At 42.9% G+C, this 23,247-nt stretch overlaps 2 protein-coding genes across 3 annotated transcripts in view; one reads left to right on the plus strand and one right to left on the minus strand.

Moving 5' to 3' along the window:
• Positions 1–4,471, plus strand: part of LOC131681419 (cytochrome P450 307a1-like) — a 44,667-nt gene extending 40,196 nt beyond the window's left edge. The window contains exons 2-4 of one of the 2 annotated variants that reach the window (XM_058962199.1): positions 2,085–2,475; positions 2,545–3,336; positions 3,400–4,471. In XM_058962199.1, coding sequence (XP_058818182.1) covers positions 2,133–2,475; positions 2,545–3,336; positions 3,400–3,731 — 1,467 coding nt within the window. In that variant the 5' untranslated portion in view covers positions 2,085–2,132 and the 3' untranslated portion in view covers positions 3,732–4,471. Of the gene's footprint in view, positions 1–1,985; positions 2,476–2,544; positions 3,337–3,399 lie in introns of those variants that run through there. The other variant, XM_058962198.1, reaches the window with a different exon arrangement.
• A 4,250-nt stretch (positions 4,472–8,721) lies between these two features.
• On the minus strand, positions 8,722–14,208 carry LOC131679781 (uncharacterized). The gene is made up of 2 exons (XM_058960524.1): positions 13,080–14,208; positions 8,722–8,870 (listed from the first exon to the last, which is right to left on the minus strand). Exons 1-2 carry the CDS (start codon positions 14,206–14,208, stop codon positions 8,722–8,724), a joined length of 1,278 nt encoding a protein of 425 aa, XP_058816507.1.
• Between the last annotated feature and the right edge of the window lie 9,039 nt (positions 14,209–23,247).

Raw genomic sequence — 23,247 nt, forward strand, 5'->3', positions numbered from 1 at the left:
GTCTTTCACATACCAGCAATTACAGGTATGTGAAAGCCATGATCAAGAATCACGAGAGTGCTTGCACAAGTTTATGATATTCGCCATCTTCATCATGATTAGATGAATCATTTACGTGAATGATAAAACTTTTTGTTTCATAATTTTTAATTCATGTAAACGGCAAAGGATTTGTTTCCGTGGTAACCTTGAAGGAGGTGTATTTGAAGTAATGGAAATAAATTGATAAAAAATCTTTCTCTCGCTGCATGACTAAGGCCGATGACATGCTTACGCGATTTGCGAAGCGGTAGCGGTAAGCGAAGCGAATGCGTGTGACCTATCTCTTTGGTGTGTGTATGTAGAACGCGTAATACTGTCATAGTAAAAGCGGGGCGAACGCGGCAAAACACTATGTAAAGTGATCAGACGCGTCCGCAAACGCTTCGCTTTCCGCTTTAGCTTGTCATCGGCCTAAGGGTTCTTGAGATTCGATGGGACTATTCTCAGTGTTTGCCTTCTGTAAATGTTCATTTTAATCAGAAAAATGGAACACTCTGGAACGCACAAATTATTATTTGAAAAATTTATTACTTATCACTTATCTGTTGGTTGCAACTCTCTATCAATTCTACCATGTACGAATCGAAGTCAAATGCTTTGTACAAAATTGGTAGTTTTTTATACCCAAGACGAATTTGAGCCCAAACATAGAACGACCCTTATAATTATACTCAAAGAAACAAATAATCATGGAACACAAATTGTACGTCTTTTAAATATAAATTTTGATCCATGGCGCCATTTTGCTACAACCAACTATCACGTAACTCGTATGAAAATCAATAGAGCACCTTATTTGTTTATGTTAGAAATTTATCCTGCATCACGTGACAACCCTTCTAGTGCTGCATGTAATATTACTTTCTGTGAATGAACGTGTCCTTTATACAATTCTAATTTTACGCCTGCGTCCGGTGTCACGTAGAACTTTTCTTACGTCAGCCACGGCACTCCTTACGCACCGTAGACGGACACGTGCATAAAGAGGGTGCAAATCGAACGTCACCCGTGCATATCTAGTATGCCCAAAATGCGTAGCATCCGCCGTGTCGCCGAAATCGGATCACGAAGTCGAACAGTCGCGCCATCAGCTGATCAAAATTCAAGATCATCCCGTTCGAAATAAGTATAAGCGGCCGCACCTGGTTGATTCGGATAGAATCGCTTAACTTTCAATTGTTCTTGACTACGCGGGGTTACCATTGACGACAACATTTTATCTGGCGTTCCGCGCGACCATATCGTATGCACGGAACTGTGAAAACGGAATACGATATCTTCCCGCTGATGGTGGAGCGTCCGATCGATCCGTTGTTGGCCGCGTTCTTTGGTGGCATGCTCGAGTAGATACTGTTCCACTAGCATTCAAATCTATTTTAATTTGAATCTGGTTATCATTTCAATGGAATATTGAAAAGTATGATGCGAGCGGAAGATGCAGTTTTGTGGCCAACAAGAATCAAAACGGGCAAAATCAAGGATTTTGATATTGTCCCATGCCGCGGGAATGTGCTGCGGATAGCGGTTTCCTGCGAACCAGTTACGAAAGGTATTATCGACCCAACCAGCTAGGAATCGCTGAGGTGTACCGCTATTATGCCGTCGTACCTCGGAAGGGATGTTTCACCCACTGTCGATCGGTAGCGATCTTCCTTGCACTTTGAATATGTATGCAGCGCCCGGTACGATTTGAATATGCAATTAATCTACGCCCAGGATATCTCGCTCTCTCACTTACACATCCAGCTTTTCAGCCGGGTATGGTGTTTTTTGTGAATTACTTTTTTCCTGGAGGTTGGTTTGAACGGATTTCTTCTCCTATATAAATGGAGCCAATCAATGGATCAGTATCACATCGTTCCTTCAGTTCGCACTGAAAAGATCGGAGTAGATTCTGGTAGACTTCCGAATACTTAAGTGATTACCTTACGCTCTCAACGATCATGGAGTTTTTCACGGTGTTTTTGGTCAGCTCAAACACAATCTACTTGCTGGTAGCCTGTTTCGTGGTCACACTGGTGATGTTGTTGTCGGAATTCCAGCAAAAAGTGAACGTTAAAAGTGATCTGGTGAAGCTGGCGAAGAAAGTGATGGTTTTCGGACAATGGTGGCCGGTGATTTCTGTGGACGATGAGAACAACAATACCACCTACCCGGCAGTGAAAGTGCTGCAAAGAGCTCCCGGCCCGAAGAGTTTACCGATTATCGGCAACCTTAAAGAGCTGGATGGGTACGATGTACCGTATCAAGCATTCAGCGTGCTGGCCAAAAAGTTTGGTCCCGTTGTGAATCTGAAATTGGGGTACGTGGACGCGGTGGTAGTCAACGGAATCGAAAATATCAAGGAAGTGTTGATCCATAAGGCACACCATTTCGACAGCCGGCCGAACTTCCGTCGCTATCAACTTTTGTTTTCTGGAAACAAGGAAAACTGTAAGTATTTGTAACTGAGTGATTGAGGCTAGTGATGCTTATTTTTTCTCTATCTTGTTTTGTTTAAAGCTCTCGCTTTCTGTGACTGGTCTGAGACTCAGAAGGCTCGTCGGGACATGCTCGTTCCTCACACATTCCCAAGAAACTTCTCCGGTCGCTTCAACGAGCTAAACAATTTTGTCATCGATGAAATTCGTTGCGTGGTTGGTGAAAACTCAGTCGATAGAGTAGTCGCCATTAAACCGATCATCATGAACATCTGTGCCAATGTTTTCTCGCAATATTTCGCTAGCTATCGATTCGACATCGAAGATCCAAAATTTCAGAAGCTTGTGAAAAACTTCGACCTGATCTTTTATGAAGTAAATCAAGGTTATGCTGCTGACTTTCTTCCGTTCCTGCTCCCACTCCACCGGAGAAATCTGAAACGCATGGATCAGATGACTGAGGAAATCCGCGAGATCATGTTGAGTTCTATCATCAACGAGCGTTATAACAACTGGGTAGAAGGAAGCACCGAGATCGATTACGTTGACAGCCTCATCAATCATGTCAGAACCAAAATCGGACCGGATATGGAGTGGGAAACCGCTCTCTTCGCACTTGAGGACATTATTGGGGGTCATTCTGCTGTTGCTAACTTTTTGGTTAAGACCTTCGGCTACATTGTTCAACATGCCGAAGTTCAACAGAAAATCCAAGCTGAAGTGGACCGTGTTTTAGAGGAGCAAGGAAAACATTGCGTCGATTTATCTGACCGCAATCAGATGCAATACACCGAAGCAGTGATCATGGAATCTCTTCGTCTGATCGCTTCACCAATCGTGCCGCATGTTTCCAACCAGGACAGTAAAATTGGAGGTAAATATTTCTTTTCGTTTTATAAAGCGTTTTCTTTTTCTAAAACCAAAAAAAATATTTAAGGTTACGATGTGGCAAAGGATACGCTGATCTTCCTCAACAATTACGATCTCAGCATGTCCGACGAGCTATGGGAATCTCCGGAACAGTTCCTCCCCGAACGGTTCCTGCAGAATGGCCGTCTGGTGAAACCGGACTTCTTCATTCCCTTCGGAGCCGGACGCCGGTCATGCATGGGCTACAAAATGACGCAGCTGATCAGCTTCTCGATGATTGCCAACCTATTGAGACAGTACACCATCACACCGCTAGCTGGTCATTCATATTTCGTTCCGGCGGGATCGCTCGCGATGCCAGAGAAATCATATGAATTTCAAATCAGTCCTCGACATTGAAATCCTCAAACCCTTTTCCGCTGCCCCAAACACACACACACCTACCAAATCAATTCCTCATTTGCCTATTAGGAGAATACTCGTTCATCCACTCGATTTGTAATTTAATTCCATTGTTTTCCTTCTCCTACTCCTACACCATTCCGTATATGCTAATGCGTCCGCCAAAAACAGAACTGAGAACGCTGCATATGCGATCCACGTGATTCGTCGCATCATCGCTGTCCTCTGTCCTTATCGAATGCGTGGAGTTTAGTTATTAAAATAGGAGCACTTGAATGTTTTTCTCTCCGTTGAGTAGGAGCTTATTGTTATAAATGAAATTGACAAAGTATTCACTGTATTATTGTCGACCGTTTGCACTAAATGCGCTGTGATGTATTACGCTGAGTCAGATAAAACAAAACAGGATATGAGAGAATGTGAGAATGAGACATAGATTAATGTAAGGATTCTACTGTGACTTGTAGCTGTTAGCATCTTTCAACTGATAAAATTACGTATAGATGATAGATATTGTACTTTGTTGCGTCTAATATAACTAGTATGGTAAAGAAGAAAATATTAGTGAAACTAACGGTAGTGTTTGCTAGCACAGTCATGATTGCTTCGTTAAGTAACCTGAACACTTTACTGAAATTGAGCAAACTAAGTTATTTTAAGGCACAATACATTGCTTTGGTTGATGTGGATGCTAGTTGTATGAAAATATAAAAGTATTTTTCAAAACATTAAGTAAAGCTGATCTAAGTTACTATCCGAAAAATCCTCGGGTAAGATGGTTCTGCTAAATTGGTTATGGGCTTTCCGTTCGACTTCGTCCCATCAGAATCGTTGCGTTGCGTTGCGTAAGCACGGTATACTTCGTAGATTGCAGACTGATGACTCTCATTTCCAGCCAGACTACTTGAGGAGCATTGTTTGGGAATAACAATTGATCCAGTCCAAGCAAGAATTTCGCCTGAGAGCCATCATTGCGGGCCACGACCATCTTTACCGTAACTTGGGATGAGAAAGGAAGTGTTGATGTGGTACTTACTTAACGGAAGGCCCCGACTCAGTGACACTCCCATAAATACCACGGATTGGGTAGTGGGTGGGTTGTTAGTCAGGATTCGCTTCAAGCAAGCGCTGCGACTGAGAATATACTTTCGTGCATAAGATGTTTGAATAGTTTATTGACTGTAGGATACGTAAATGTTCTAGGCGTTTAAAGTCTGGGTAATCGTTTATCGAGATTGTTTCATCGAGAACAACTTGAACTCCGGACAGCCGGCTGTCGGGAGTGTTGTCGACAATGTAAAATGGACCGTAAACAATGAGTTTAAAAGTGGTATTATGGAACATTCATAAATTATGTCACGCAAAGATTACCCAACACTAACTAATTACTACGTTATTTTTCCCCTTGTAGACCAATACGAATCAAATGATTTTAGTTTTTTTCTTTTTCTTTTGTAGAAGCACATTAATGCCGCTACTCGCAAAAGTGTTCATGTTCTATGGAATTTCCTATATACATGGCGCAATCGTGCGTAAAACGGCCGATTACGTCAAAGCACCTGACGTGCTCCCCTCCCATTTATGTTACAATTAGTCATATCTCTTCCTCCTAATAGCGTGGCAGAATTTATAAATGGTCCTTATTGGTATAATCACAAGCGTTACGATATTACAATGAAGACGCGAAACAGAAAAATATAAATGCTATTCGACTTCGTCTCATCAGAATCCGACACTAACTTAGTTAACGGACTAAGATAGCGGCAGATTGACGCTAGCTCCAAAACGGAGAAACAATTTGTGTCAAACCGCTAGTCAAGCGTGATAACCTGTAAAAAAAACCTGTTTTAATTCACCTAGTGCAATTGCACCTTTCTCATTTATCCAAACTATGATTCATTAGCTGGTTTTGCTCAACAGAATTGTGAAAATGTCTATTACATTCTTATTTCACTTAGCACGTACCCCACGACTACCACGAAAATAGACGCAGACTAACTTTAAACAAAAAAGTATAGGGGAGACTGGGACTAGTATGCGATATTTTAAGTTTCCATTTTATACCGCTGTGATCTTGCAAAATAGAACATGCGGATGTCGCCAACATCCCTGAATTTTATCACAGTGTTTGATGCATTATCTTTGTTTTTATAGACAAAAATATGTGACGCGGAAATCCCGCCATATTACCCCGGACCCGGTGGTATGTATAAATACACCAGAAAATGGAGATTCAATTATATCAAAGGTTCGTGCTGAATGTCTGCTGAACCACGCCTGGCTAATTCGTCGGCCACTTCGTTACCATCGATTCCTTGGTGGCCAGGTACCCAGAATATCATTACTTTATTCCGAGTTGCCAGTTGTTGTAAAGATGTGATGCACTCCCAAACCAGTTTGGACTCACATTTCGACGACTTTAATGCCAACAGTGCTGCTTGGCTGTCCGAGAGGATTCCGATTTTTGCATGTCTGTAGTTTCGTTTCCTACAGACCTCCGAGCAGATGTATATTGCATATACCTCTGCCTGGAAAACTGTAGGCCACTTTCCCATTGATATAGCTTCTTTAATTCTTGGTCCGTAGACTCCCGAGTCAGTCAGCTCAATCATTTTAGAACCATTCGTATAGAATGATATTGTGCCTTGAGTCAGTACAGGACCCCCTACATCCCACATCTGACGATCCACTATGTGGACCTCATATGAGATATCGAAGTTCGGTTTAGCCTCCATTTTATCTTGAACTGTTGTCAAGACAGGGTTTGGTTTGAGTTCCTTTATTATTTTCAGGTGACCATTTAAATAACCATCAAATAGTGGTTTACCCTTTAGCACTCTCAGAGAGCAAAGTCTCGCCTCCCTCATAACATTTTTGTGCAATGAAGGTAGACGAAGCGTGGCTTCCATAGCTGTAGTGGGTGTTGATTTCATAGCGCCTGTGACAGAGGCAGGCTAGCCTCTGAACTTTAGTTAGTTTAGCTTGAGCGGTCTTTTGCTTAACTTTGGGTCACCACACAATGGAGGAATAAGTTAATCGTGGTCTGGCGATGGGCCAGTAAGCCAACCTCGGTTTGAGACCCCAAGTTTTCCCGAAGAGTTTATTGCACGCCCACAGTGCTGTTGTCAGGTGCGAGTTCCAATTCAGTTTTTTGTCTAGGATAACACCTAGGTGTTTCGCTTCTTCTGCGTAGTTGATTGTAGTTCCACTGAGAGTTAGGGGAACCAACTTCAGTTTTTTTCCTATTGGTAAATGGTACAATGACCGTTTTTGCAGGGTTCACGTTGAGTCCCTCTTTGAAACACCATGTCATGATGAAGTTTAGGGCTAGTTGAATCCGATCGCTTAGTACAGATTCATGTTTTCCCCTTACAGTTAGGACAATGTCATCTGCATATCCAACAATCTCGAAACCTATTTCAGTCAGATCATTGAGAAGATCGTTCACCACTAGTGACCAGCGCAGGGGTGATAGCACACCTCCCTGGGGACAACCTCTATTGACTGTTATAGTTGCTTTCGTGTCTCCTAACGTTGCTGTGATCTCTCGACTCTTGAGCATTGCAAGAATCCAGTCTTCTATCAGTTTTTCCACTCCTCTTTTTGCCAGGGCCTTGTATATTGATATGTAGGACGCAAAAGCACCCTCGATGTCAAGAAAAGCGCAAATTGCTGTTTCCTTGAAATTGAGGGTTTCCTCAATAAGTGTCACTAAGGTATGTAGGGCTGTTTCCGTTTATTTGCTCTTTTGATATGCAAACTGGTACTTGTTTAGCCGAGCTTTCGATAAGTGCTCCGTTCGAATATAGTGGTCCAGCAGTTTTTCCATCAGTTTTAGAAGTGTTGATGTCAAACTAATAGGTCTAAAGGCCTTTGGTAGTGTCAGGTCTTTTTTACCCGTTTTTGGAATAAATATTACCCTAACTTATCTCCAGCTTATAGCTGTGTGCCCATAGGGCTGGATCTCAGGATGTTTAGTAGATCCGGAAGAAGTATGTCTGCCGATTTTTGTAGAAATATTGGAAGAATGTTATCAGGGCCGGGGGATTTGTAGGGTTCGAAGGTGTTGATAGCCCATGGTGTGAAAATCTGACAGGCCAGTATTTGTGATGCCTCACAAGTACTCTTAGGACGGAGTCCATCACAATCCTGACCTGTCGAATTCTCGTCTTTCGCAACCGACCCAGGAAAGTGGGTGTTCATTAGAACATCCAATGTTTCACTATTGCCAATTGTGAGAGAACCATCGCCTTTTTCACTTGCCCTAGGTCATTTGTGTGATCCTTTGATAAGGCTTTTTGGAGGCGAACTGCCTCTGGAAAGTTTCCGATGTTTTCAAAAAACTCGCGCGTTGATAGTTTTTTGGCCTTTCTCAACTCTTACCAAATACAGCAGGTAAGAGCGGTCCTGTAGTTTGACCAGCTACCAGTAATCTTCGCTTTATTGAAAAGGCGCGTAGCTTCCTTCCTAAGTGTTGCTAGATTTTCGTTCCACCAAGGAACATCACGACATACAGACCTCGTTACAAGAGTACAACTATCATTATAGGCGGTTATGATCCTCTTTTGTAGGTCGTTTGCCGCATTATCCAGATCTGTCGGAGATTGGATCTTACTCTCCATTCTTTTCGATTGTTCCAGGTGTGAGCGGAATGCACACCAATTTGTTTTCCTTATTTCCCTGTGTTTTTACATTGTGAGTTTATTGGGTTCTATGGCGAACATTATGTGTCTGTGATCCGACAGACTAGGTTCGTCAGAAACGTGCCAACTCTTTATCTTTTCCGTTATTTGAGCACTGCATACCGCAAGGTCCAGTACTTCGCTCCTAACTGCGCTCATAAATGTAGGTACAGCTCCCTTGTTACATATATTGACATCATTTGACGAAAGGTATTCTAGTAGGTACTCACCTCTGGTATTTATTTGAGTGCTACCCCATATTGTGTGATGTGCATTGGCATCACATCCAATGATAAAGGGCTTGTTTATGCTTCTGCAGTACTTATTGAGGGATTCGATTTCAGAAGGTGGTGCGCATCGCCAGGAAAGTAGGCAGATGCGATCACAATCTCCTGCTTTCCTCTAGCCATCGGTGCTTTCACTGTTATTGCAACGATGTCTCGTTGAATGAATTCTGTAATTGGAGAGAATTTTATTGCTCTGTTTATCAAAACTGCAGCTCTTGGAGTTGGCTGGTCGATACAATATACTAACCTGTGAGCTAAGGAATTTAAGCCAAAGATTTTGTGCTTATTTGCCCACGGCACCTGTAGAAGAGATGTCTAGGCGCTCTTTGGTGAACCTCCGGGCAAGGACGCTTGTGGCACCTTTTGCATGGTGGAGGTTCACTTGAATGCAGCGAATGCTGCTCATTTTTTGGGTGTTTTTTGGGGCCAATTCTTCGCCTCCTTCATTGTACCGACGGCTAGTCACAGGTTATGTGCTGTTCAACGTTCTAGTGGCCTTTTTTGGCCCAGTATTTGCTTCGGCTCTTGTAGGGTGCTTTTGTGTTTTGCTCGTATAACGGGCTGCCGCCGATTGTGCCTTTTTCATTTATCAAAACTATGACTCTTTAGCTTTTTATATTCAATGTAATTGTATAAATGTCTATTACATTTTTATTACACTTACCAAGTATCCCACAACGACCACGAAAGTCGAGGCTGACTTACTTTAAACAAAAACGTATAAGCTTAACCAGCATGAGTTCAATATTATATTCATGTGATAATATTTAGAAATGCTGAGGGAGTGGGTTGCGAAGGAGAGAGAGGGTGGGAGTGGGTTAGTTGAGTGCGAGTGGAGGATGCGTTAGAAATCCTTTATCTTATTTCGTGGAATACGTGGTGGATGAATGAAATGCGGGTGTGAGGGTGGTCGAAGGGAAGGTGGTTAAGAAGGTGGGTGGTGTGAGGTGGGGGGGGGGGGGGGAATTCAGCGCTCAATTGCATATTATACCTTCCATTTGAGACTTGTTTTGAGAAAATCCCATCCGAATAATCGATGTGATGTGGAATATGCCCGGAAATTCCAATGTGACCTTACTAACAAACCTGTAACTCCGGAACCACGAGTGAGAACCGTATGATTGTCATTGAGATTACTGTTTCTTTCATTTAAAATCAAGCAAGTAAAAATCGGTCAAGAACTCGCTGGGGAATAGGTGTGATATCAGCTTTGGAACTTGGCGAGTTCCCCAGGGCCATCATGTGCCTTCATATATGTATTACATTATTTGGACATCATGGTCGTACCAGTTTATATGGGAATTTTCGTGTGACCGCACTCTTCAGCCCGTAACTCCGGAACCGGAAGTAGGATCAACTAAAAATTTAATAGCAGCTTATGGGAGCATTATACCTATGTAAAACGTTGCAGCCATCTCTGAGAAAATTGAGTGAGTTTAAATAACACACAAATACACACACAGATATTTCCCGATCTCGACGAACTGAATCGAATGGAATATGACACTCGTCTCTCCGGGCCACGGTTTAAGAATCGATTTTTACAGTGATTGCATTGCCTTTCTTTATATGAGAAAGACTTAAACTTTGTCGAAGACACTGGAACTCTAAATCATGTACTTTTCATGTAACAAGGATTTTACCAAAAAAATAGGGCGTTTCTTAAAAATGGGTTTCTTTATATAACTTTTGCAGTTTTGATTTTTCATTAAGATCACTTTCAGATACTTTCAGATATTTTTAAGGAGAACAATTTGTCTCAATATATCGAACCTCTAGGCAGAACCTTTCGTTAGAAAGTTCTATGTACTTTTTACTAAAAATAAACTATTTTTTGAGTAAATAATACCAGATATAAAAAAATATATTTGCCATTTTTTGGTGATCTATACTACAAATCATGCTATTTCATATGACAGCAACGGTATTTAATGTTAAATGCCCAAGTCGAAGATAGTTCTATTTGAAAAAGTTCTATTTTTGATATAAAAGTTCTTGTAACTTTGAAACAAAAAAAGTTTGATAGTTTGTTTTTAAAGCAAATTATGCGCCCTAAAACAATTTTCAAGTTGTCCAAAGGATACTTTAGTGTCAAACAAAAACGGATAACAGATAGCTAATAGTGGACAACCGATTACGGATAGCGAATATCGGATTGCTGATAGCGGATAGTGGATAGTGAATAGCGGATAGCGATAACGGATAGCAATAGCGGATGGCGGATAGCGGATAACCGATAGCGGACAGCGAATAGCGGATAGCTGATAGTGGATGGCTGATAGTGGATAGTCGATAGCTGATAGCGAATAACAGTTACCTGGTAGTGGATAGCGGATAACGATAACGGGTAGCGGATTGCAAATAGCAAATAGTGGGTAGTGGATAGCGGATAGCAAATAGCGAATTGCGGATAGCGATAGGAAAAGCGATAGCGGATAGCGATAGATGATAGCGGATTGCGGATAATGGATAGCGGATACCGATAGCGGATAGCAATAGCGGATAGCGATAGCGGATAACGATAATGGGTGACGCGTAGCGAATATCGAATAACGGATTGCGGATAGTGGATAGCGGATAGCGGGTAGTAGATAGCGGACAGCAAGTAGCGATAATGGATAGCGGATAGCGATAGTGAATAGCGATAGCGAAAGTGGATAGCGCTAACGTATAGTGGCTAACGGATAGCGGATATCAGATAGCGGTTGGCGATAGCTATAACGGGTAGTGATAGCGGATATCGATAGCGGTTAGCAGATAGCACATAGAGAATAGCGATAACGATAGCTATAATGGATAGCGGATAGCAGATAGCGGATAGTGGATAGCGATAGCGTTAATGACAGTGATGGTGATAGTGATTGCTATAGCGGATAGCGGAAAGCTGATAGCGATAGCGGATAGCTATAACGGATAGCGGTAACGGATAACCGATAACGGATAGTGGATAGCGATAGTTGTTGGCGGATAGCGAATAGCGATAACGGATAGCGATAACTGATAACGGATAACGGAGAGTAGATAGTGGATAGCGATAGCGTTAATGACAGTGATGGTGATAGTAATTACTATAGTGGATAGCGGAAAGCTGATACCGATAGCGGATAGCTATAACGGATAGCGGTAACGGGTAACCGATAACGGACAGCGGATAGCAAATAGCGGATAGTGAATAGCGATAGCAATAACGACTAGCGGATAACGGAGAGCGGAATAGCGGATAGCAGATAACGGATTTTGGATAGTGGATTTGATCTTATCCTTACAGCTGATAGCGAATACTTAGTTTATTAGTTTGTTGGCACTTCTGTTTGAGATACCTAATGTGACATCGAACCAGACCCAAGAAATTTGAAAGTTTTTTTTTTTGTTGGAGACGGACCACTGCGACCAATATTTGAAAGTTAAAACCTGAGCAAAAGTTTGAGCCATTAATTAAAGCTGTAGTTGTACTGGTTCACGCTTGCTTGAAAATACGACTAACTCAGTTTTCTCCGTGGAGTCCAAAGTATCTTGCAATGGTCTTTGCAAATCGACGGCTTTGAGGCCTGTAATAGAGACCACGCCGTCACCTGCAAGCTGCCTTAGCATGCAGGAATTGACAAGACATTCATCAATGTCATTCACGTAAAAGTTATAAAGAAGGAGTGTTGGGGTAGGATTTCTGTTTGGGACGGGATTACCTTCTTATTTTTGCAGATCTCGTTTTCGGGAACAGCGAATCCTCGGCGGGACGGGAGCATTCAACTTTCTTCTGCCTTTAGCAGCCTTTTTATTTCAGCAACAGCGGATCATCGACAGTGGCAATCACTGAGTAAGTAACCTTTCTTCTTTCAGGAACAGCGGTCAATGACGGAACGGGAGTAACCAACTTTCTTCGTTTAGCAGCGCTTCTTTTCAGGAACAACCGATCATCAACGGGAGCAGCAAACGGGCAAGTAAAATTACGGTCTTCCAGAGTGGAGCACTGGCACGGGTAAGTATGCGTTATGGGGGGATAAATATCACTACAAATTTATCTTTAGGGATTTTTGCACTTATTTCGATTCGGTACGTTAACTGCCACTTGACTGAATGTCTCAAAATTAGTTTATTACGTACGGGTTCCAAACTAAACTTGCAAGAATCGGTACAAAACGTTGTGATGTTCGTCTAGCGGGTTTATTAAATTTGAACTGTAAAAATGTACTGGCCTGGGATTCTTCTTCCCACTACTATTTATGCACTTATTACTCGGAAACAGTCGAAATATAATAATTTTACTTAGCAAGAAAGCGAACTATTTCCGTAATGTAAACAATGACGCTTGTTACAGTGTTTACAATGGTATTTGGACCGACAGGCACGAGCGAAATGATCGCTACGAAAACAGTTACTGCAAAGACCTTTATCAGCTACGATCTTCAAACGTCCTTTAACATCGAATCCATTGAATACAGAACAATCCAAAATTGAATGCTTCTCTTTCTCACAAGCAGGGCATAACGGGAACGGTTTTTGCAAAGCTTCGGTCATGGCATTTGAATTCACACGAGTTTGAAACGGCTTCTTGTTTCCGGAACTGTGGCTAGCAGATTTTTGATGGGCATGTTGCGGGCGGTTAATGAGAATAGTTTCCAGCACACGGGTCCTTTTCTGGAGGAATTCTATCATCTTGGTGTATGTGGGTTGTTCATCTGACGAGACTGATTCTTCCCAAGCATGCAGTGAAGCATCGTCCAACTTGTCTTCCAGTAGCTCCATCAAAATACAACTGAAATGTTCGACGGGTTCACCTAGTTTCTGTAATACCTTTGTATGACGCTGGAAATCATCCACTATCTTATGCAGAGCATCGACGGAATTGTTGGGGATTTTCGGGTATTTCAGCAGCGCGCGAATATGTTTCTTCCGAAGAATAGACCTATTGGAGTAGCGTTTGACGAGCGTGTCCCAAGCTACGGAATAATTAGCAGCAGTAATTGTAATCGACTGGATCAAGTTTGCAGCTTCTCCCTTCAGTGCTGCACGAAGATAATGAAATTTCTGCACGCAGGAAATCTCTGTCGATGAATGTATCATGGAGACGAAAGTGTCGTGAAACGTCAGCCAATTGTTGAAATCTCCATCAAACTCTGGCAGCGTGATAGTCGGTAGTTTCACATTAGCCAAACCAGATGAGCCGGGATGGATTTCAGCAGTCGATGTTTGAGCAATCGGAACGGGAACGGGTTGTGGCATCTTCGACAGTAAACCAGCTTTGATATGAAAGTACTGCTCTTCTACGGCTGCTCTGCATTCCAAGTTAGCGGTCACAAACTTTTCACTATCGTCGAATTCTTCATACTCCGATTGAATCATCTCGAAGGTTTCAGTCAGCTTGTCCAAACGTTCGAGACGAAGGGGGACTTCGCGTTGATGCTGAACAGGATCAAAATTTTCCAAAAACTCGTTCATCCTCTTCAATGCTTCCACGACATTTCTCCGTTTCAACTCCTTTGCCTTCATTTTCCTCTCACTAGGCATTTTTGCTGCTTGCATCTCGGGAACAAATAATACACGTGCGACTGGAATCAAAAAAGACCCAGGAAGTACCGCAAAAAGGGGTTTAACGTTATTGGAATGGTACTCACCTGGTACCTCTTCCAAAAGAGGCCTTGTATTTTTATATATTTCAGCAGCACAGGATCAGCGATTGAAATTATCGTCTAAGCAAAAGCAGCAACGATGTTCAGCCAGGGGTTGATAACGTGGTTTGAGGTTATGTCAACTCAATCTGCCTTTTGATTAACGCGTGACGGGACGGGCGGTGAAGAAATCCTGGTCACGGCACCAAAATGTTGGGGTAGGATTTCTGTTTGGGACGGGATTACCTTCTTATTTTTGCAGATCTCGTTTTCCGGAACAGCGAATCCTCGGCGGGACGGGAGCATTCAACTTTCTTCTGCCTTTAGCAGCCTTTTTATTTCAGCAACAGCGGATCATCGACAGTGGCAATCACTGAGTAAGTAACCTTTCTTCTTTCAGGAACAGCGGTCAATGACGGAACGGGAGTAACCAACTTTCTTCGTTTAGCAGCGCTTCTTTTCAGGAACAACCGATCATCAACGGGAGCAGCAAACGGGCAAGTAAAATTACGGTCTTCCAGAGTGGAGCACTGGCACGGGTAAGTATGCGTTATGGGGGGATAAATATCACTACAAATTTATCTTTAGGGATTTCTGCACTTATTTCGATTCGGTACGTTAACTGCCACTTGACTGAATGTCTCAAAATTAGTTTATTACGTACGGGTTCCAAACTAAACTTGCAAGAATCGGTACAAAACGTTGTGATGTTCGTCTAGCGGGTTTATTAAATTTGAACTGTAAAAATGTACTGGCCTGGGATTCTTCTTCCCACTACTATTTATGCACTTATTACTCGGAAACAGTCGAAATATAATAATTTTACTTAGCAAGAAAGCGAACTATTTCCGTAATGTAAACAAAGCAGCATAAATCATGCTGCCCAAGATTTATATACTGCAGGCGACACTGGTGGGAAATAAAATATATATGGCTGCCATGCTGTCTAAAAATTACACCAGGGCAGACACTGTGCTGTTTCTACACTGAACCAAACAAGGAGGCTAAGACATGGGCCTTGGGGAAGTCCCATGTAACTAATTCGTGATGTCGATAAATAACCATGAGAAAAATGCATGTGCTTTTCAGGCAACAAGTTTAGCAAAAAGTTGTTTAGAGTCGGTGAAAGACTACGCTGGTGCAGCTCCTCAGAAAGAATTTTGATAGAAACTGAACAAAAGCCCCCTTAATATCCAAGAAAATTGATCTGCTCTTTGCTAGCATAGGCCATTTGAATTTCTATTGAGAGCAATGCAAGACAACCGTTCATCCCATTGCCTTTGCGGAAGCCAAATTGTGTATCTGACGTAAGCCATTTGCTTCAACCCAATTGTCGCACAGTGTCACCTATCTGGACAAAACCTCAAAATTTTATTTTGGATTTGTTTATAATTTCACATTATTTTCTATTTGTAAACAGGTTGAATAGAGTATTCTTGATATATTGAGTCTTGAGGACGAAAGTTCCATTTTTTACAGAACTTCAAAGGTGAAATAGATAATAAATTCTAAAAAAATGTATTCAACAGTTAAGATTCCGATTAGGGTCTAACTGGTGTCATTTGATAGGTTATTCGTCAAACTTATACTCGCCATTCGATTTAGTTGACTCAAGCCTTTTTTCTCGCTCAGATATGAAAAACATATAATAAATAGTGCATTAAATTAAAGTTCAAAGTGGCAGTACATTTTTTTGAGTTTTGAGCAAAGTTGGGAAAGATCGCATGATACTCAAAAATTAGTACACTTTCCGAGAATGAGTGCCTTGTTTTGCCCCTTTCTGCCCAGAGGTATGAAAAAGGTGATTTTTCATGAAAAGTCTGAAGGAAACGCGTGGAATTGTTTGATTTTGGTTACCCAGGGTTCATAATATAAGTTATAAGTGTTTCTTAGTATTGTCAACAATAAAAAAATGTGTATTCTGCTAAAAATTCACCGCACCCAAATTTTTGAAAATGAATATTATGATATAGTGCACTTTATATTCGTAAATGTTGAATTTTCGAACCATCCTGTCTGCCAATATTTCGAGGTAAGAAAAAAAAAAGAAAAATGAACATCAAATATAAATTCAGCGTCCCATAATTACCTTATTGTAAAGTTTTTATATTTGCCTCCAGTCATGAGAGACCTTGCTACCTTCAAGAAACTTGTTTAATAAAATTAGTCACCATCTCCTGACAGAGTCCGGCAGAATCTTCAGCAAGTTGAATTTGATTCTGTCCGGCCCTAGGGTGTTATTGTTACATGACAAGAGAGCAAGTGAGACCTTCACCATCGACGAAGGTGTTTCGTTCGCGCTATCATAAGGGGATGCGGTGCGGTCAGTCTCTACGCATCGCTCGATCGAGATAGAAGTGTTTTGTTTTCGGTCTGTTGGAAAAAGAACAGTGCAGTAATCCGCGTTCAAGGTTATTTTGCCATTCTCTGCCTCTTCGAGGTTTGGACTTTTATTCTGTTGTGCGTGTGTTAACCGTTAGGCCACATTCCTCAACCGTTTGTTCGTAAAGCGAGGATTGAACAATAACCAGCTATTTAAGCTGGACTGGTGCGTCGTGGGAAACGAGTATACAGATAAGTGAAATCTACCTTTTTGATACATTTACGGCTTTTTCCCGTCTGCGCGGGTTCTGACCCCGTGCGTTGACGGTGTCGATGGCTTCCTCCCCGGATGGCCAAATGGAGATCGAGTCGACTCCTAAGGCTCTCCCCCGACCCAAACAATATCCAGAGCTCTCGACCGGTCCCTTTGTGGTCTTCTTTCGGCCCAAAACAAAATCGCTGAATCTATTACAGATTTCAAAAGACCTAACGGAACGGTTCTCGGCTGTGATCGAAATAAAAAAGGTCCGCTCAGACAGGCTGAGGGTCGTGCTGACTAACTCAAAGCAGGCAAACGATATTGCTTGCTGCGAGCACTTTACGAAGGACTATCACGTGTATATTCCAGCTGTGAAAGTACAGTCTGAAGGCGTTGTCACCGATGACAGTTTGACATGCGAGGATCTGCTGCAGTACGGGGTTGGCCGTTTCAGAGACCGCTTACTTCAGCCAGTGAAAATACTCGAGTGCAAGCGTTTGCACTCAGTAGTAGTTGCGGGGGATGGTTCAAAAACGTACCCCCAATCAAACTCTTATCGGTTGACCTTCGCTGGTACCGCTTTGCCAAATTACGTCCTCTTGCACAAGGTTCGTCTGCCTGTGCGTCTGTTTGTGCCGCGGGTCATGAATTGCACAAAGTGTAAACAATTGAGTCACACAGCCACCCATTGTAGCAATAAGGCCCGCTGTGGAAAATGCGGGGAGAATCATCTAGATGATTCGTGCAGTAAGAATGCTGAGAAGTGTCCTTACTGTGCAGAGAATCTGCATGATATCTCGGCATGTCCCGCGTACAAACTACGCGGGGATAAACTAAAACGTTCCCTTGCTGGACGATCCGAACGTTCTTTCGCAGAAATGCTAAAGAAAGCTACACCACCAACCTCAACAAACATCTATGCTCACTTGCCTCCTAACGAGGGCGAGGCTGATGACCCACAAGAGGGAACATCTACTAGGGCGCCTAGAAGTTATAGGAAGAGGAGGAACATTTCCTCTCCTAAAGTTCGTTGTAAAGGCCAGAAGGTATCCCTTGACGGGACTCAGAAAGTCACATCTATTGGAAGTGTTGCAACCAAACCGAAGCAATTAGCTCCTGGTCTCGGAGGATTAAACTCAGAGAAGGAGTTCCCAGCACTTCCCGGAACATCAAAAATCCCAAGTGTTCCTCTGTTTCAGTTCGAGAATAATCGCGGCACTGGAATTATCAAACTCTCGGACATTGTGGACTGGATAATAAAAACTTTCAATATAACTGATCCTATTAAAAGTCTTATGTTAGCTTTTCTCCCTACAGTAAGAACATTTTTGAAGCAGTTGACTGCTAAATGGCCCCTCCTTTCAGCGATTGTATCCTTCGATGGCTAACTCATCGAACGAGGTCACGGATTTGATCACTGTTCTACAGTGGAATTGCAGAAGTATCATCCCGAAAATCGATTCCTTCAAAATTTTAATAAATAATTTGAGTTGCGATGCATTTGCATTATGTGAAACTTGGTTAACTTCCGACATAGATCTCAACTTCCACGACTTTAATATTATTCGCCTGGATCGAGACACCCCCTATGGAGGAGTGCTTTTGGGGATCAAAAAGCGCTATTCCTTCTACAGAATTAACCTTCCCTCGATAACAGGTATTGAAGTTGTCGCTTGTCAAGTAACAACCAAAGGCAAAGATCTTTGTATAGCTTCCATATATATTCCCCCCAACACCGCGATTGGGCATCGCCGGCTACATGACATCATAGAATCCCTGCCTGCACCGCGACTAGTTTTAGGCGACTTTAACTCTCACGGTACGGAATGGGGTTGCCTTTATGATGATAACCGTTCCTCTTTAATTCACAATATTTGCGACAACTTCAACATGACAATTGTAAACACGGGTGAAATGACACGGATTCCTCCCCCACCAGCGCGCCCAAGCGCATTAGATTTATCCCTTTGCTCGACCTCGCTAAAGTTAGAATGCGCGTGGAAGGTAATCCCTGATCCCCACGGTAGCGACCATCTGCCGATCGTAGTCTCAATCAATAACGGCTCAAGGCCATTGGAAACAATCAATATTTCGTATGACCTCACACGAAATATCGATTGGAAGAGCTATGCTGCCGCGATATCCGACAACATCGAATCTACTCAAGAACTTCCTCCGGAGGAAGAGTACAGCTTTTTGGCTGGCTTGATTCTCGACACCGCGAATCAAGCTCAGACTAAGCCAGTACCCGGCGCGAACATACAAAAACGTTCTCCCAATCCCTGGTGGGATAAAGAGTGCTCAGACGTGTACGCAGAGAAGGCCGCCGCGTTTAAGATCTTCCGGAACGACGGGTTACCCGCTAGTTTTCGACAGTACGCGACGTTAGACAAGCGAATGAAGAGTTTGATGAAAGCCAAAAAACGCGGTTTTTGGCGCCGGTTCGTCGACGGATTAACGAGAGAAACATCGATGAGCACTCTTTGGGGAACAGCCCGACGTATGCGAAATCGAAATAGTACTAATGAGAGCGTGGAATATTCAAACCGTTGGATATTAGATTTCGCCAAGAAGGTTTGTCCGGATTCCGCCCCGGCACAGAAGATCTACCGCGCCGCGTCCCGTCACGATAACGCGAACGAAACACCTTTTTCGATGGTGGAGTTCTCACTTGCTCTCTTGTCGTGTAACAATAAAGCTCCAGGGCCAGACAGAATCAAATTCAACTTGTTGAAGAATCTGCCAGACTCTGCCAAGAGACGCTTGTTGAACTTATTTAATAAGTTTCTTGAGACTAACATTGTCCCACAAGATTGGAGGCAAGTGAAGGTCATCGCCATCCAAAAACCAGGTAAACCAGCCTCCGACCACAATTCGTATCGACCGATCGCAATGTTATCTTGTATCCGGAAGTTGTTCGAGAAAATGATCCTATCCCGCCTCGACAATTGGGTCGAAGCAAATGGCTTACTGTCAGATACACAATTTGGCTTTCGCAAAGGCAAAGGGACGAACGATTGTCTTGCGTTGCTCTCAACCGAAATTCAAATGGCCTATGCTAATAAAGAGCAGATGGCATCAGTGTTCCTAGATATAAAGGGGGCTTTTGATTCAGTTTCTATCAACATTCTTTCAGAGAAGCTGCACCAGCATGGTCTTTCAGCGACTTTAAACAACTTTTTACTAAACTTGTTGTCGGAAAAGCACATGCATTTTTCGCATGGTGACTTATCGACATCACGATTTAGCTACATGGGCCTTCACCAGGGCTCATGTCTAAGCCCCCTGTTATACAATTTCTACGTCAACGACATTGATGAATGTCTTGACAATTCCTGCACGTTAAGACAACTTGCAGACGATGGCGTGGTGTCTGTTACGGGACCCAAAGCTGTCGATCTACAAGGACCATTACAGAACACCTTGGACAATTTGTCTGCTTGGGCTATTAAGCTGGGTATCGAATTCTCCACGGAGAAAACTGAGCTAGTTGTATTTTCTAGGAAGCGTGAACCAGCACAACTACAGCTTCTATTAATGGGTCAAACTATAGCTCAGGTCTTCACAGTAAAATATCTAGGGGTCTGGTTCGACTCGAAAGGTACTTGGGGATGCCATATTCGGTATCTGAAACAGAAATGCCAGCAAAGGATCAACTTTCTTCGTACAATAACCGGAACGTGGTGGGGTGCCCACCCAGGAGACCTAATTAGGTTGTATCAAACAACGATACTGTCGGTACTGGAATACGGATGCTTCTGCTTTCGATCCGCCGCGAACATACATTTCATCAAACTCGAAAGAATTCAGTATCGTTGTTTGCGTATCGCCTTAGGGTGCATGCAGTCGACCCATACGATGAGTCTCGAAGTCCTGTCGGGCGTTCTCCCGCTGAAAAATCGATTTTGGGAACTCTCATATCGATTGCTCATTCGATGCGATATCTTGAACCCGTTGGTGATTGAAAATTTCGAAAGGCTTGTTGAGCTCAATTCTCAGACCCGTTTTATGTCCCTGTACTTTGACTACATGGCGCAAAATATTAATCCTTCTTCTTACAATCCCAACCGTGTGCATTTCATAAATACTTCTGAATCTACTGTTTTCTTCGACACATCCATGAAAGATGAGATTATTGGAATTCCGGACCATATACGCCCACAAGTGGTTCCAAATATTTTTTATAATAAATTCCGAGAAGTCGACTGTTCTAAGATGTTTTATACTGACGGATCAAACCTCGAAGGGTCCACTGGCTTCGGTATTTTCAATCAAAAGTTCACCGCCTCCTACAAACTCAGTGACCCTGCTTCAGTTTACGCCGCAGAACTAGCTGCTATTCAGTATACCCTTGGAGTCATTGACACATTACCCGCAGACCATTACTTCATCGTCTCGGATAGTCTGAGTTCTATTGACGCTATTCGCTCGATGAAACATGGAAAGCATTCCTCGTATTTTTTGGGGAAAATACTGGAGCTACTGAGTGCTTTATCTGACAAATCTTTCCAGATTACCTTGGTGTGGGTCCCTTCTCATTGCTCCATTCCGGGCAATGAGAAGGCGGACTCCTTAGCTAAGGTGGGTGCCATTGAAGGTGACGTTTTTGAAAGACCAATTTGCTTCCACGAATTTTTCAGTATTACTCATCAGAGAACCCTCGAAAGTTGGCAAACCTCGTGGAGCAATGAGGAGCTAGGAAGGTGGCTACATTCGATAGTCCCTAAGGTATCGACGAAACCTTGGTTCAAGGGGATGGATGTGGGTCGTGACTTCATTCGTGTGATGTCCCGACTCATGGCGAACCATTACACGCTGAATGCACATCTCCGACGTATTGGGCTCGTGGAGAGTGGTATCTGCGCTTGTGGCGACGGTTATCACGATATAGAGCACATAGTCTGGGCGTGCACCGAGTACAGTTCCGCCAGGTCTCGGCTTATGGACACCCTCCGGGCCCGAGGAAGACCACCCAACGTCCCGGTTCGAGATGTGTTGGCAAGCCGCGATGTCCTCTATATGTCCCTTATATACACCTTCATAAAAACCATCAATATCCAACTTTAACTGCCCCTTTTTCCTTATCATTCTCAGAAGCGCTCTCTTCCACCTGTACCATACACCCACGATGGTTTGATGCGACTCCAAGGCGACACAAAACATCCCTGTCGAATGAGCCAACAAACACGGGACCTAAAGCACGAACATCACACGCACAACTCGAAATGTAGCCGATCAACATCTGAGCCGCACTACGAAATCGTCTGGAGAAACCCCTGCCATCTCGAGAACGACCACCCGGCGTCCCAGTACATGATTCTTCCTGATGAAGACCACCCTGATTCTGTAATCCATCCGTTGATCTCCCGAAGTCTGAAACTGAAACAATGTTCTCCCCCTGCCATGTTTGTCCACCCTACTTCCCCTGACTCTTATACACAGAAGTAACACCCCTTCCCCCCCCCCCAAATATCTTCATGAAGCATTTAGCTCTTCTTGCCTTTTCTAGTTTTAACTATTATATTATATGATCTCGTTGAAAATGCCCAACTCTACTACCACATAAAATAACTCTAATTAATGTCTCCGAATCTTTACAAAATTTAATCACGCCCTCTAATTATTTCTACTTTTAAGATAGTCGTAAAAATTTTCCCCCTTAGTTAAACATTATTTGCTCCAATAATCTCATTGCTAAAAATGTCAAACCATATTGCCATAAAAACTAAATGACCCCCTAATCTTACGAAAATTATATTACCCCCTTGTGTATATGTATAGCTATAAATTAGCCTTAGTTTAATTTCAAAAATCAATATGTAAGCCCCTAGTTTTAAGTAATTTAAAATGTAAAACAAAACAAAATTGGCACCTTTAAGCTAACGCAAACCTGCCTTATCAAATAAACGAAATTAAAAAAAAAAAAAAAAGGGATGCGGTGCGGTAAAACTTCTGCTCCGGGGCGGAATCTGGACAAATCTTCTTGGCGAGAACGAATATCCAACTGTTTGAATATTCCACGCTCTCGTTTGTACTGTTTCGGTTTCTCATACGCCGGGCTGTGTCCCAAACAGTGCTCATCGATGTTTCTCTCGTCAGTCCGTCAGCGATCCGGCGCCAGTAACTACGTTTCTTGGTTTTCATCAAACTTTTCATTCGCGCACTGTCGATAGCTAACGGGTAGCCCGCCGTCCCGGAAGGTCTTATACGCGGGGCCTTCTCTGCGTGCACTACTAAGCACTCTTTGTCCCACCATGGGACGATGGTCATCGCCGAGAGTTCACGTCTGGTAAGCGTTTACTCTGGGCTTGAATCGCGGTGTCGATAATCAAGCCAGCCCGGAACCCGTACTCTTCC

The sequence above is a fragment of the Topomyia yanbarensis genome, chromosome 2, assembly GCF_030247195.1.
Source record: "Topomyia yanbarensis strain Yona2022 chromosome 2, ASM3024719v1, whole genome shotgun sequence".
In the NCBI taxonomy this organism is placed as follows: Eukaryota; Metazoa; Arthropoda; class Insecta; order Diptera; family Culicidae; genus Topomyia; species Topomyia yanbarensis.

Coding starts and splice junctions, on each gene's coding strand:
- LOC131679781 (XM_058960524.1), bottom strand. CDS start 14,208: ATGCCTAGTGAGAGGAAAATGAAGGCAAAGGAGTTGAAACGGAGAAAT. Junction 8,871..13,079: donor AGCTGATAAAGGTCTTTGCA/GTAACTGTTTTC, acceptor CTCCAATTACAG/AATTCATTCAACGAGACATC.